This window comes from Hypomesus nipponensis, chromosome 16 (assembly GCF_054491055.1).
Source record: "Hypomesus nipponensis isolate SF chromosome 16, ASM5449105v1, whole genome shotgun sequence".
Taxonomy (NCBI): domain Eukaryota; kingdom Metazoa; phylum Chordata; class Actinopteri; order Osmeriformes; family Osmeridae; genus Hypomesus; species Hypomesus nipponensis.
Window position 1 is genome coordinate 3,877,062 of NC_140376.1, and position 14,720 is coordinate 3,891,781.

At 52.4% G+C, this 14,720-nt stretch overlaps 1 protein-coding gene across 5 annotated transcripts in view; it reads right to left on the reverse strand.

The window, feature by feature from the left end:
- The window catches only part of dlg1a (discs large MAGUK scaffold protein 1a), a 70,559-nt gene that overhangs the window by 41,192 nt on the left and 14,647 nt on the right, over positions 1 to 14,720 (reverse strand). For 3 of the 5 annotated variants that reach the window (XM_084675526.1, XM_084675525.1, XM_084675524.1), the window contains exons 4-5: positions 11,232 to 11,474; positions 9,488 to 9,607 (exon numbers count right to left, since the gene is read on the reverse strand). In XM_084675526.1, coding sequence (XP_084531652.1) covers positions 9,488 to 9,607; positions 11,232 to 11,474 — 363 coding nt within the window. The remainder of the gene's footprint in view (positions 1 to 9,487; positions 9,608 to 11,231; positions 11,475 to 14,720) is intronic. The other 2 variants (XM_084675528.1, XM_084675527.1) reach the window with 1 other exon arrangement.

A 14,720-nucleotide genomic window follows, 5' to 3' on the forward strand; every position in this document is an offset into this window, starting at 1 on the left:
TACACAGCGCACAGTGTATCCTGTCCTTAAGTAGCTTACAGCACAGAGTCAATGGCATGCATGCTACAGAACTGTGCTAACTTGCTGAGCTAATCGCTTCAAGGAGGGACTTCAACAACTGTGAGCCACCAAACCACCTCTGGCCTTGAAGCAGAACTGACTCTGGAACAAAACACAGTGCCCTTAGAGTCATACAGAGCCAGGGGAGAAGGCAGTTTAGGTAGTCGGAATGGACAAGTTTAGGAAGTTATGAAGCAGCTAAGAATAGTTGCACGTTTGAAGAAGATGGAGGACGACGAGGGTGTGCGTGAGGGAGAATGAGAAGAAGAAAGAGTGAGGAAAATAAACAGAGGTAGGGAGAGCGCATATGCGTGTGTGCGAGTGTGTGTGTGTGTGTGTGCGAGCATGTATGTTCGTGTGTGTGTGGGAGAGAGTTGTTGAGCGAGAATCAACCCACACAGTGAAAGCGATGCACCACTTGGAGCACACACACACACACCTCTCGCTGGGCCTTCTGCAGCCAAACGTACCTCAGCTTGCGTTCGTGGCCCACGCCACTACACTCTGCAGGGGAGGGGGCAGGGGGGAGGTCGTCAGGCAAGGTTGCGTTCACTACTCTCAGCCACGGGTTCACGTGAGAAGATGACAGGTTAGTGTGCCAGCACGTAAGCCCCAGAACCTAGCAGGCACCACCTCAGCCCACCCACACACACACACACACACACGTACGCACGCGAGCGACGAGACACCCACCGCGTATCGCTTGACTATTGCCATGGCAACGTCTCCATGCCAACAGCCAAAGCGGAGCACCGCAGTGAGGAGAGAGAGACAGAGAGACAGAGAGAGAGAGAGAGAGAGAGAGAAAGAGAGAGAGAGAGAGAGAGAGAGAGAGTGGGGAGGGACCTTAGTGTTGCAACCATCCGAGTCTCAGGGGCTGAGGGATGGCGAGGAGGAGGGGGTGGGGGGGGCGTGGGGGGGTTGCATCACCTCTTGATGGAAGTCTCAAGGAAGGCGATGAGTGTGTGGGAACACACACATTCATTTACTGCAGATGTCCGTCCTTGTGCCTACTGTACATCTCTGTCTGTTTAGTCATTACATCGGCCGGCGATTCGATCCATTCGAGAAATAATCGATGGAAGAGAAGGTTTAAAATGATATCTTGTCTATCGGTATTCAACACTGTTTGCAAACGAGTGTGAGACAGTGACAACCACTGGTCAGAGAGAGCAGGAGAGAGAGAGCAGGAGAGAGAAAGAGAGAGAGCAGGAGAGAGCAGGAGAGAGAGAGCAGGACAGAGAGAAAGAGAGAGAGAGAGCAGGAGAGAGAGAGCAGGAGAGAGCAGGAGAGAGAGAGCAGGAGAGAGAGAGGGAGAGAGAGCAGGAGAGAGAGAGAGAGCAGGAGAGAGAGAGAGAGAGCAGGAGAGAGCAGGAGAGAGGAGGAGGAGAGAGAGAGAGAGAGCAGGAGAGAGAGAGCAGGAGAGAGAGAGAGAGAGAGAGAGCAGGAGAGAGAGAGCAGGAGAGAGCAGGAGAGAGAGAGAGAGAGAGAGAGAGAGAGAGAGAGAGAGAGAGAGAGAGAGAGAGAGCAGGAGAGAGCAGGTGAGAGCAGGAGAGAGCAGGTGAGAGCAGGAGAGAGAGAGCAGAAGAAAGCAGGAGAGAGAGAGAGAGCAGGAGAGAGCAGGAGAGAGAGAGCAGGAGAGAGAGAGCAGGAGAGAGCAGGAGAGAGAGAGAGAGAGAGAGAGCAGGAAAGAGCAGGAGAGAGAGAGCAGGAGAGAGAGAGCAGAAGAGAGCAGGAGAGAGAGAGCAGGAGAGAGAGAGCAGGAGAGAGAGGAGGAGAGAGCAGGAGAGAGAGAGCAGGAGAGAGAGGAGGAGAGAGCAGGAGAGAGAGCAGGAGAAAGGGGAGGAGGAGAGAGCAGGAGAAAGCAGGAGAGAGAGTAGAGCTAGAGACCTAGAAAGAGAGAGGTGTGAACGATCTCTCTAACAAGACAAAGGCTGTCACTTGAGATGAATACATGGGACGGTGAATGGGAACTGAAGATGTATTCATTTACAACTACAAATGACTCCTAAATGACCTGCCGTGAGTCAGTCACACGGAGGCAGAGACCAAGGATTGCTCCCTTTCAGAGAACTTAACTCCTAACATCGTTAAACATTGAGTTGTCACCTTCACAGACATACTGTACACACACACACACACACAAACACACACACAAACACAGACTAATCCCATTGAGAACGGGGCAAGCAGAAAAGTTTCCGTCATCTCAGCAGGATGATTCGGTGTTCTCCGAAGGGAACAGACTGTGTGTGTGTGTGTGTGTGTGTGTGTGTGCTCTAGAGTGCATGCCAAACACTTTATATTGGATAGCTTCTCTCATCTTGATTTATTTGACTAATTCCTCCTAAGAGGAGGCAAACAAACAGTAATCAATCACCAAGCCATTCAGTCCCCTCTCCACTCTCTGACTGCATCTCTCCTTCACTGGTTCCTCCCCAGGAACGCTCTGTAGGGTAAGTGAGCAGCTTTCATTCTCAGCTCTGCTCCACACATTAATTATTACAGAGCCAAACCTCCAGAGGCAGAATAACAGAGATAGAAATGTGAAGGGGGGAGACATGGAGAAGATGGAGGGATGGAGAGAGAAGGAAAGAAAGAAAGAAAGAGGGAAGAGAGGACAGAAAGAGGGAAAGGGAGGGGAGAGAAAGATTGAGAGATTGAGAGAGATCGATCGAGAGAGAGAGATCGAGAGAGAACAAGAAAGTTACTGCGGACCACTTCTCTCCTCCGGTCTACAAGAGAAGACCATAAATCCAGTGGCAGACTTCAGCACACTACAGGTCACATGGTGCGGTTACCTGAAGCTGAGTGGCAGCCCGAGGGCCCAGCCCAGTTCAACAGTCACTGGAAACAACAGGGCCGGATAAGGCCTGGGACGTCTTCAGATTACACAACGTCGCTCACGATTTCACAACGTCCCCTCAAGCCTTTGTTGGCACATTGATAGTTCACGGGCCGTAGTTTGATAAAGGTATTTAGGACGTACGGTAAATAGGATCCAACCTCTCCTGTCTATGTAGGAGAATGTATTTCTGCGTGTTTGAAGATCTCCTGTAGGAGCTGAGGAACGTTATGTTGGTGTTAAAGCCTCCAGATATAAACCTCTACAAAACCTCTATAAACCTCAGACTGGGTGTCAGATTCTCGGCCGTGCCAAATGACTTTGTGTCCCTTCCCGCCCCGGGGGAATGTCCCTGTACTGTTAGTTGCTCTGGATAAGAGCGTCTGCTAAATGTAAAATGTACACGGAAACCTGACAGATTAAGACTCGTCCTATTCGCAGCTTGGATGAGTATGCAGATAGGTAGGTGGCTAGGTGACTAAGTAAGGTACCTATGTGGAAGAGTACTTGGCTAGGTGACTAAGTTAAGGTAACTAGATGACACGGTACGTGGCTAGCCTGTTAGGCTGTGAGGAAGGATGTAGTTGTCGACGCTACTGGTGATATGGAAGGCTGTAAATGGATGTGGTTACAGGCTCCAGGTCATTCAGAAGAACTTAGAAAGAGGTTCATTAAAGAGTCATGGTGTTGAGTTTGTGTGGTAACAAGGCCTGCTTGGGCCTCTGGAAAACCTTCGCTATTGGCTCTTTGTCTGCATCCAGGCTGGCAGACACACACACAGAACCGACCTCCAACTCGCAACTATAAATCCTATGCAATTCCTCTCTCTAGTCTAGCCATCTGCCAGCCCACCCATCCATTTGGTTGTCAATTCATCCGCCCATCCGCCCATCCCCTTCTCTCTCACTGGCAGTACTGTGTTGGCAGCCCCCCAGTCTGTGGGTCGGTCTGCTAAACCAGGTAATGGAACATCAGTCATCCACTGAGTGCTTTAGACAACACCTTGGGAAAAAGACACTTAGGGAAGCCAATATGATTACTGACTCAGGCTGGCTGGATAACAGACCACTGAGTGCTGCAGGCACTAGACAGACCGACAGGCAGGCAAAGGGAGAGGGAAATTAAAGGAGATATACAGAGAGAGAGCGAGAGAGAGCGAGAGAGAGCGAGAGCGAGAGCGAGAGCGAGAGAGAGAGAGAGAGAGAGAGAGAGAGAGAGAGAGACAAACAGACAGACACAAGCTGACGGAGGAAAGAGAGCTAGCGACAACAAATATTTAGCAATTTGTTTGTTACACTCAGTCGGAAAACTACAAACTTGTATTAGACCAGGTTAATGGGGTGGGATAGCACAGGTGAAACTAGATGCCTCATCTATGGCCTTGACCACAATACGTTTCTCAGAAACAGCAAACAAAAGATCAAACTCGGTTATGATACCCCCGCCCTGCTCCCCTGCCTGCCCCTCAGGCAATGTGACAGCACACCCACAGCAAGTCTTGAAGCGCTTGTCCCGTCCTATACCAGGTGCATGTGTGTGTGTGTGTGTTACCTGGCCGGATCCAGGTGTGATACAGTCACTGAAGGCATTCCTCCGCGCAAAGAAGGTGAGCAGCTGCTGCCAGCGGGACGAGGAGGACGAGGAGGAGGACGAGGAGCCCGGGGCGTGCGGCAGCTCCTCCGACGAGCCCCTCTTGGGCCCCTGCTTCTGTTTGTGGACCCCCGGGCCGTGCCCTCCCCCCCTCCTCCTCCTCCGCCTCCCCGCCCCCCGCGCGGGTAAAGGGTGTTGTTCCCGAATATGTAGTTCATCTCGGCGGCGCCGAGCGGGCGGACGGCAAGGAGGCTCTCTCTTCCTCTCTCTACTCCTCTTGCCTCGGGCGTGGAACAGCTGTCCGGTGGAGAGACTGTGGCCGGGGATGCATGGGAGGGAAGGAAGAGCAGGCAGCCGGCCAGCCGGGGACCTAGGCAGCCTGGCAGGCTGATCCCGGGGAGAAGTTGCGGCAGTTGCGGCGTTCCTCAGAAACGCTGTGGGGCATCCTGCGTGCCTTAGCCTGGCGCGTGCTCACGACGCATCGCCACGTTCTCTATGAGGACCAGGGAGGGGGGGAATGGAGGGAAAGCGTTTCCTCTCCTCTCCGCGAGAGGCCGGATGGAGAAGTGGGACGGGAGCGCGGTTACCCGACCAGACCGTAAACAAGCAATCTCTCTCCTTCTCAATCTCGTTTTCCCCGTTGTCCGTCCGTCCCTCTAGTGGTCGTCCAGAGGAGTGCGGATGACCCGGGCTCAATCCCGGCGCCCGCTTAAGAGCAGAGTCATTGTTCTGGCAGCCACCACTCTAACCCCCTTTGCCCGCCCCCCACATTAACTGATGATTGGAGGGATGAGAAGAGGGGAGAACCAGGGCAGAACAGACAGCTGGATGGAGAGACAGACAGACAGACAAACGAACAGATGGACAGACAGACAGACAGACAGATGGACAGACAGACAGACGGACGGAGGAGTGGTGTGGTTTAGCTATGCCTTGCTTCTTAAGCCTCTCTGTCTCTCGTTTCCTCTCTGAAGCGTGCAGCCCTGACTCCCCCGACAGCTTCACTCTTCCAGTTACAGAGCAGCTTTCACCCAGTCATTGATTGGTGCCACTCCAGACCTATTGTGCAGAGTAGAAACCCAACCCTCCTCTCCACAGATAACATTTCCACCCCCTCTGGCCACACCCCCCGCCAGCCAGTCAGCCAATTACATAAGCACGAAACCTGACCCCCCACGGAGCACGCTTACAGATCCAGGAGAAAAAATACAATAAAAATAGACAATAAATATCTCCCCAAATGGCAGAGGAAGAAGAACGATGCAGTTTTCCCAAGCGAGAGAGAGGAGTCAAATCCAGGGAGAGTGTGTGTGTGTTCAATAAGACTCCCTTGCTGATGAGGCTGTGTGTATTCTCTTCCTCCCGTGTTTTCAGTTTAAGCGTCTCCTACACACACACACACACACACACAGCCCACACACACACACAGACTGCTATGACCCAGAATAGAAAAACAACAGGCTGTTCGCGATGGTGGAGGAGAGCGACTCCGCTGGCTTCTCAACCCCCCTCGGAGAGACCGACCACGCGACTTCCACCCCTGCTATCTCTCTCCCAACCCCCTTGTCTCTCCCTCTGTGCCGCCACGCTTCTCTCTCGGTTTTCTCTTAGTCCTGCTGCCCTTCCTTAGGCAGGGGAAAGGCTGAGGCTGAGGCTGGGCGTCCAGGGAGGCTGAGCTACAGGTGGCCCCGCATGCCACACCAACACTGTTGTCACAGCCTGCGCCTCCGTTTCCCTGGGGACTAAAACCATGGCAACAGCTTTCGCATCCAATGAAGCTGCCGGTAACCCCTAAACAGCCGGCTACTGCTGAGAGAAGAGGAGAGAGGAGAAGAGAGGAGCGGAGAGGAGGAGAACAGAAGAAGAGGAGAAAGGAGCGGAGAGGAGGAGGAGAGAGGAGAGGAGGAGAGGAGGAGAGAGGAGAGGAGGAGAGAGGAGAGAGGAGAGGAGGAGAGAGGAGAGGAGGAGAGGAGGAGAGGAGGAGAGGAGGAGAGAGGAGAGGAGGAGAGGAGGAGAGAGGAGGAGAGAGAGAGGAGAGAGGAGATAAGGAGAGAAGAGAGGAGGAGAGGAGGAGAGAGGAGAGGAGGAGAGGAGGAGAGGAGGAGAGGAGGAGAGAGGAGAGGAGGAGAGAGGAGAGGAGGAGAGAGGAGATAAGGAGAGAGGAGAGGAGGAGGGGAAGAGATGAGGAGAGAGGAGAGGAGGAGGAGAGAGGAGAGGAGGATGGGAAAGGAGCAGTATATACAGGGTCTTTTGGGAGTCGCAGCGCCGTTACATTCACATGAACCTGTAGCTCAGGTCCTTCTGGCCAGTCAGTCCGTTGCTAGGAGACAAATGCAGCTTTTCATTGGATGGCTTCATTTCCCACTAACTGTAGCTCCTTGGAACTAATCAATAACAAGTGCAGCAGTCTATTCTTGGTAGTTTATTATATACGGTCCACATATTACAACCAGTAATACGTGAATTAAATGTGTTCATTGAACAGATCCTTTTATCCATAGCGCTGTACATGTGAGGAATTGAACCTTCAACTTCTTGATCTGCAGGGAAATGCTGTAACCATGGAGCTATTCCCATCCTGGTACTCTGAGGTGTACATGAGTGTTACTGTGTCCTGAGGTACATGACCAGGAAGATAGACCAGCTGCCTGTCTCACTGCAGCACAATGCCTCCTGTCTGCATCCCAGCTTTTACATTCAAATGTCACCTTATAAACATTACAGACTATCAATAATGCACGCGGCCAATTAGATAAAAACACACTGCATGCATATTTAACCAGCCTGCTGTGGACCCCTCGGTGTCTCTGACAGTTGGATGTCCACTTATCTCCTCTCCTCTCCTCTCCACTTATCTCCTCTCCACTTATCTCCTCTCCTCCCCACTGTTTTCCTCTCACCTCTCCCCTCCACTCCTCACCTCTCCCCTCCGTTTTGCAGTCAATGATGACAGTTACGTAATGTTATTTCCACTTCCGACTTGGAAATGCAAAGCTGAATCTAATGAACCAACCACACCTCAATTATCAGCTTTGCTTGAACTATGAAATGAATATTAGAGTCTGACTGAAAGACAAGCTAAGAAATAAATAGCAATTCCACCCTCCTAAGTCTCCTAAAAAGATTTACAAATTCAAGAAGTGAAATCCTATAAGAAAACAGCTCTCCCCCTCTCCCTCTCCCTTTCCCTCTCCCTCTCTGTCTCTCTGTCTCTCTGTCTCTCTCTCTCTCTCTCTCTCTCTCTGTCTCTCTCTCTCTGTCTCTCTCTCTCTGTCTCTCTCTCTCTGTCTCTCTCTCTCTGTCTCTCTCTCTCTGTCTCTCTCTCTCTCATTCAGCAGCGGTGCTATAAACACAGAAGCAGTTCATACAGCAGTACATGCAACTGTAAAGCCAGAAGACGTGAATGTGGGGCAGTGGCAGGACCTGACAGGGGTCTGATGGGGACAGGGCGCTGGGGCCAGGGGGAGGGGAGGGCACTGCTGCTGGAAAGCCCAGTGTAGCTGCAGCTCAACACTGCCGCCTGGCCCTACTCCCAGAGACTGCATCCTTACCAGGCTCCCACACCCACAGGAAGTGGGCAGAGACAGAGATACAGAGACAGAGAGACAGAGAGACAGAGACAGAGACAGAGAGAGACAGAGTGACAGAAAGAGCGAGAGACAAGGGAGTGAGATAGGGAGATGGGAAATACATTGTAAGAGAGATGAGTAAAGAGGAGGGAGGAAGAGAGAGATGGAGAGAGAGAGAGAGAGAGAGAGAGAGAGAGAGAGAGAGAGAGAGAGAGAGAGAGAGCAAGAGTGCGCGAGAGAGAGCAAGCGAGCGAGCGAGTGAGAGCTATAGCAGTTTGTGTAAGGAGTAGGAGTGGACAGTGTGTGTCATCTCTGAGTGTCTCAGAAGGGAGGGGGGGGGCTGGAGGGGGCGGGTGACAGTGTGGGATGTGTCTGTATCAAAGTGCATGAAAAGTACAGAGTCAGTAGAGAAGCACAGAGGAGTTCACCAGCGAAAGTTGGGCTCTCCAAGTCCAGGAACCAATTAAAACCAAGACTCATCTGACCTATCCAACAACAAACATGTAACTCTCTCCTCCTTCTGTCTTCCCACCCTCCCTCCCTCCCCATCCCTTCATCTCTCTGACTGGCCCACACCATTACTATGCATTAGTCTAATGATGGAAATGTACAGGGACCTTAGAGTGCTGTTAGTGTTTGTATTTGTGTGTGTGCGCGTGTATATGGGTGTGTTGGTGTGTGTGTGTGTGCCTTGTGGGATCTGAGTTTGTATGGACATACAGTGTCGGTCAACGTGAGACACGGATCTGCTGAGGAAGACTGAGGCGCTCATCTTAAATGTCTCCCCCTACTCATCGCAGAGGTGCGCTGCACAAATGCTTCCCCGTTCCCAGTGGAACTGAGAGGAGTGGAGAAGCCTGAGGAGTCTCTCCCAAAAAAACTCCCCACTCTAAACCGACAATCCTGTCGCACACAAACACACACTCAGTCAAACACGTGCACACACGACACAGGGCTTCGGCGCCGACGCTCATCTTTACAGACGTTCTTACGACAGCTCTCAAACGCAACATGCTTAAATGCACATGATTTGCTTAACCCTCCCCACCCCCGCATGCTACTGCTTGTGAACACACACACACACAGCCAACTTCCACAAAAACCACAGAAGAAGACGTCACCACAGTGCAGCCACGGGCGGCTCCGCGCGAGTCAACAAGCTCTCCGGTGCGATGCTGCCACCTGGAGTTTGAGTAGCAACATTACAACAACAACAACAACACGACAACAGGAAAGGAGGCAAGCTTTTTCCGTGCTCGACGCTGCGGCGGGCGCACCAAGCTGAGGGTCACCTGATCGTCCACGCAGACGGAAGGCTCCGGAATAGCTTGGGTTACAAACAGACGGACGACACCAAACGTTGGACGGGGGCAGCAAAGACGGGCATTCCATGGGCGACGGGACGGCGAAGGGGCGGGGTTACCTGGAGGTAGGCGTGGTTTTGGGAGTAGAGCGTAGAGAGGGCGGGGCCATCCACCGAACAGGGGGTGGATGGAGCGTACGTCGCCGACGGCGACTGGCCCTCGTCGTCCAGAGATTCTACCTACAGCACAGAGAGGAGCTTAGACTGGCCTTGGGCACACACACGCACACACACACAATGAGCTGTATGAGGACAGACAGACATGGAAAATCCACATGAACAACACACACGTACGCACACATTTACTCACACATACCTACAAACATACACACACACACACAATCAGCAGGTGGCGTGCACTTCAGAGGTGATCATATCGAGATCAAGCACAGTAAGAGAAGCTATGATCACAGCTGCTTCACTTGTCATCGCGTTTACTGAGTCCTAAAGGAGAACGCACCCCCCCACGACGCACACACACACACACACACACACACGAGACACACACACACAGACATTGCTGTTTCATGTAGCGGGGTACAGAGATGTTGGTGATGAAGGAGCAGGAAGACGAGGAGGCGTGGAGGAGGCAGTCAGAAGAGAACGATCTGCAGAGCCTCCTCACGTCCTCCACTGCAACACGTGTGTGTGTGTGTGTGTGTGTAGGCGTGTGCGTGCGTTGGTTTGTGTGTACATGTGTGTGTGTGTGGACCGTTGAGCAGCAGGCCCACAGTGGTCCAGTCAGAAGAGAACAGAGTCATATGGAGAGACAAGATGGCGTGTCCATCTGTCCCAGCGCCTCGAGCCAGATAACCAGCTGAGGGGCCACATCACACCGCGCTCAAAATAACCACCCGGGACACACACACACACACACCTGACCAACACACCTCAGCAGCCAAGGCTACGACGCACCACGACAAGAACACGCCCCGGCAATGTTCTGGAGAGACCGGGGGCACCGATCCCCCCTCCCAAACCTCCCCGTTACATCACCAAGCTGTGATATCTCATCTGAACGCCAATATGACCCACGCTTATGCATGACGCGGCGTAAACGTCTCAGGAGAAGAACTCAGCTCGTGGGTGCTTCGGGTTTACGCCGCTTGCCGAAGCGCGCTGAGGGCTGCAGTGAGGGGAAAGGACCACAAGGTGGCGGCATGCTCCAGTCGTGGACATGCACGCGCAATGGCAGAGCTTTTGTGAGAGGAACACTCTGACCGTGTGACGATTCACTACAAATCAAAGACTGGATTCACAAAGAACTCCCTCGTTCTCAATGAATAGCGATGGCTGTCGAGATTAAGTGTCACAGATTTCAGGGTTTAAGGCTGAAGGATTTGATGACATCATAATCCACAGGTGAATTGCCACAGGACATGCAGGCAACACGTGTACATAAACAAACTAACAATCAAACAAGTTCATTTGTTTTCCATTCATCTGAGGTGTATAAATACTTGCTATAGTTTAGTTCTAAGCCTCTCCCATTACTCTGGCCTGGAAGCTATGAGGCTGGTTTAGTTCTGGTGAGCCTGGTTTAGTTCTGGTGAGCCTGGTTTAGTTCTGGTGCAGCTGACTTCCTGACAGAAGGATGTGTAGGCTAGTGATGCTGCAGGGCTTTACTTTCATTTGACTGTGTGTGTCCAAGTGTGTGTTGCGTGTGTCCAAGTGTGTGTGTGTGTGTGTGTGTGCAAAGAGTAAAGAAGGGGAAAAAAGGAAATAAGCTGAGGATAGAGTCATTCATTGAAGACACTGTGTGATACTGTGTGTGTGCGTATAAGAGTGTGTGTGTGTGTCGTACCTTCATGGGGGAGATGTGTGCGTGGGTCACGTATCCGTGGACGTTCTCGATCTGAGAGAGGTGCCTCCCAGCTACCTGGATCAGCTCCGGCCGGCCCAGCTCCCTGCTCTCCCTGCCCTCCCGGTGCCCCCGGACCCCCAGAGCCGGGAGCTCCTTCACCCCCCCGGGGTGCTGAGGACAGGCCTGGACCTGGGGGGAGGGGTCCTGGGGGCTCGACCCGTCCTCGTCCTGGTACCGGTACTTCTGGAGGGAGAGAGAGAGGAGAGGGGGGGAGGAGAGGAAGATGGCGAAGATGGAGAAAGGGAACGAAAGGGAGAGCATGGAGAGAGGAGGGATGAGAGGAAGGAAAACGGGGAAGAGAGAGAGAAAGAGGGAGGGAGGGAGGGAGGGAGGGAGGGAGGGGGGAGGGGGGGAGGGGGGGAGGGAGGGAGGGAGGGAGGGAGGGAGGGAGGGAGGGAGGGAGGGAGAGAGGGAGGGAGGGAGGGAGGGAGGGAGGGAGGGAGGGAGGGAGGGAGGGAGGGAGGGAGGGAGGGAGGGAGGGAGGGAGGGAGGGAGGGAGGGAGGGAGGGAGGGAGGGAGGGAGGGAGGGAGGGAGGGAGGGAGGGAGGGAGGGAGGGAGAAGGGCAGATGTGAAGAGAACAGAGGAGGGAGAGGAGAGTTAATAGGTCAGTGAACAGCTAACTAAACATAATTTCAAACAAACAACCAACTACTTAAGCATGGAAACCATTTTCTCCAGCTTATTCTTTTTAAAGACGCAGTCTGTTGGTGCGGTTCTGCTTTGTTGGGATAGACAGTGTGTGGGGTCAGGGAATGTCGGGGAGGGAGAGAGGGGCGACAACACACAGGAAATGACCCGAGCTGGAATCAAACCCAGGCCCCTGCAGTAAGGCTTTAGCCCGCGTGACGTTCGCTCTTAACCGGTGAGCCACCAGGTTGACCCATGGATGGTTTTGTACGCGTTCCAAACAGGTACCTTCCAAAAGGAATGTATTAAGTGTTTGTGTCAGTCGACACAGTTAAAGAGACGCTCTGAGAAGGATTAGTGTAGCACCACGACACGAAGCAGTAGGAGAGAACATGTTACTGTCACTGCATCAAACACACCATGCTGAGCGAGCAAGGTGTGTGGTGTGTGTGAGTGAGTGTGTCTGTGGGGTGTGCGTGTGTGTGTGTCTGTGGGGTGTGTGTGTGTGTGTGTCTGTGGGGTGTGTGTGTGTGTGTGTGTGTGTGTCTGTGGGGTATGCGTGTGTGTGTGTCTGTGGGGTGTGTGTGTGTGTGTGTCTGTGGGGTGTGTGTGTGTATGTTTTGCTCCAGGACAGCCCATGTCTATGCCCAGCATGGCTCTAATTGTTTGTGTAGTGTGTCTTGTCGTGAAAGTGAGGATGTATAAAGACCCCCCAATGCATCGCACGTGTCCACCAGTCATTGGCCTACTTGGAAGAATACCCATACACTTAGCATTAATTAGGATGATTACAAAGAAATTACATCATATATGTTTAGTTTCTTACGTTAAACTTCCGAAGTCTGTAAGAACAGATCAGAAGTTGCGTCAAAAAAAGTTTGAAAAATCGGCACCATGAGGGTGAATACAGATCGCGAGGACCAGTATAAAACTCAGTCAGTGATTCTAGAGTACAAAAGGTCTTAGAGCAATTTATACGTATTCAAGCTGTGACATGGGAAATAATATGAGATGCTGGCGATGTCAGAGGGCCGGTTGGTAATGGAAGTGGGCCGGTATTTTGGACCATCCCAACCCCGTCGGCCCACCGGGGATCTCCCGGTATCCCCAATGGACAGTCCGCCCCTGCACACACACACACACACACACTTTCTCCAATGTATCTGCCCCACATTTTATGAACATTTTCCCTGGGGGGGAAAAAAACATAAGGAAGTAGGTTTACCTGGACACACATACACACACACACTAACACACACACTAACTAAATAACCAAGGAAGGATCACAGGGTGAGGGAGGAGAGAAACTTGAAGGAGGGCATGGTGATTCCCTGAGGAGAAGCCCAACGTGAACACAGACCTGGCAGAGGGAGCGGGGAGAAAGGGAGACAAATAAAGGAGAGAAACGAAGGAGAGAGATGCTCCCTAAAGGAGGGTTGTCCCTGACTCTCCCCCTCCCCCCTCCCCCCTCTCTCCCATCATACTGACACCAATCTGCCAGCCTTGCCAGAAACTCTGGACTCAGCACACGGCTCTACACGACCGCTAATGGACTTCTGTTCCCATAACGACCAAACACACACATACACACGCTGCAGTGTGTCCAATCCGCCTGCCCCTTAGCCTTGTGACCTTCTGACCCCAGCACAAGCTGCTGAGCACACGCACACACACACACACACACACACACACACACACACACACACACACACAGCACATCACTAGAGGCAGAGATCTAAGCAGAGAATTGTGAGTTACCAGTCATACATCTCACAATGACACGGAATCACTGTCCATCCCCTCCACAGGACATCAAGCTCTTCAGTGACTGGCAGTGTGTCAGTGTGTGTATAGTGCGGTGTGTGTGTATTGTGTATAATCATGTGTGTGTGTGTGTGTGGAAGATCCAGAGCAGCTAGCTAGCTGTTGCATAATCAGCTGGAGAGGCTGCTTGTTGCTGCTGGGACAGAGTCCGGAGCTGGAACTACGTTACCCACGGTGCACTAGGACCCAGTGGGCCAGGGGAAGACCCAGCGCCTGCCTGGGTTAGGGTAACACTGCTAGGGTTAGCACTGGGTTTGGATATCAACACATAAACACACGCTCGCTTACACACACACACACACACACACACGCACTCACACGGCGTCTCATGTATTTTTTAGCCGCTCTCAGGATCCAGTGATGCGGTAAGCAGCACAGATCATGACAGAGGGGCGTCTCAGGGTTCAAACTGTTTCGGTATTTTACCGCATACAGAGAGAAGCACCGGGGTGGAGAAGCTGGTCTGCCTCGGCTTGATTTAGACTGGCCAACAGCAGTCAGTCATGCTGTACTCTTTAATAGTGAGTGTGTGTGTGTGTGTGTGTGTGTGTGACACATATCAGCCCAGCACCATGATGGCTAAACGTCAGATCCCCTCCACCCCCGCTTGGGACGCACACACACACACACACACACACAACCATGCTTAGTATTAACTCCAACACACGCTCACTGTCATGTGTCAGCGTGTCAAGAGGAAGCTCTAGTTTTGCGTTGCTGGAAAACGTGACCGGATTCAAAGCACATTCTGCATCGCTGTGTGAGGCTCTGAGTGTATGTGCGTGCGTGCTGGTGAGTGTATGTTTGTGCTGGTGAGTGTATGTTTGTGTGTGCTGGTGAGTGTATGTTTGTGTGCGTGCGTGCTGGTGAGTGTATGTTTGTGTGTGTGCTGGTGAGTGTGTGTGTGTGTGTGTGTGTGTGCTGGTGAGTGTGTGTGTGTGTGTGTGTGTGTGCTGGTGTGTGTGTGTGTGCTGGTG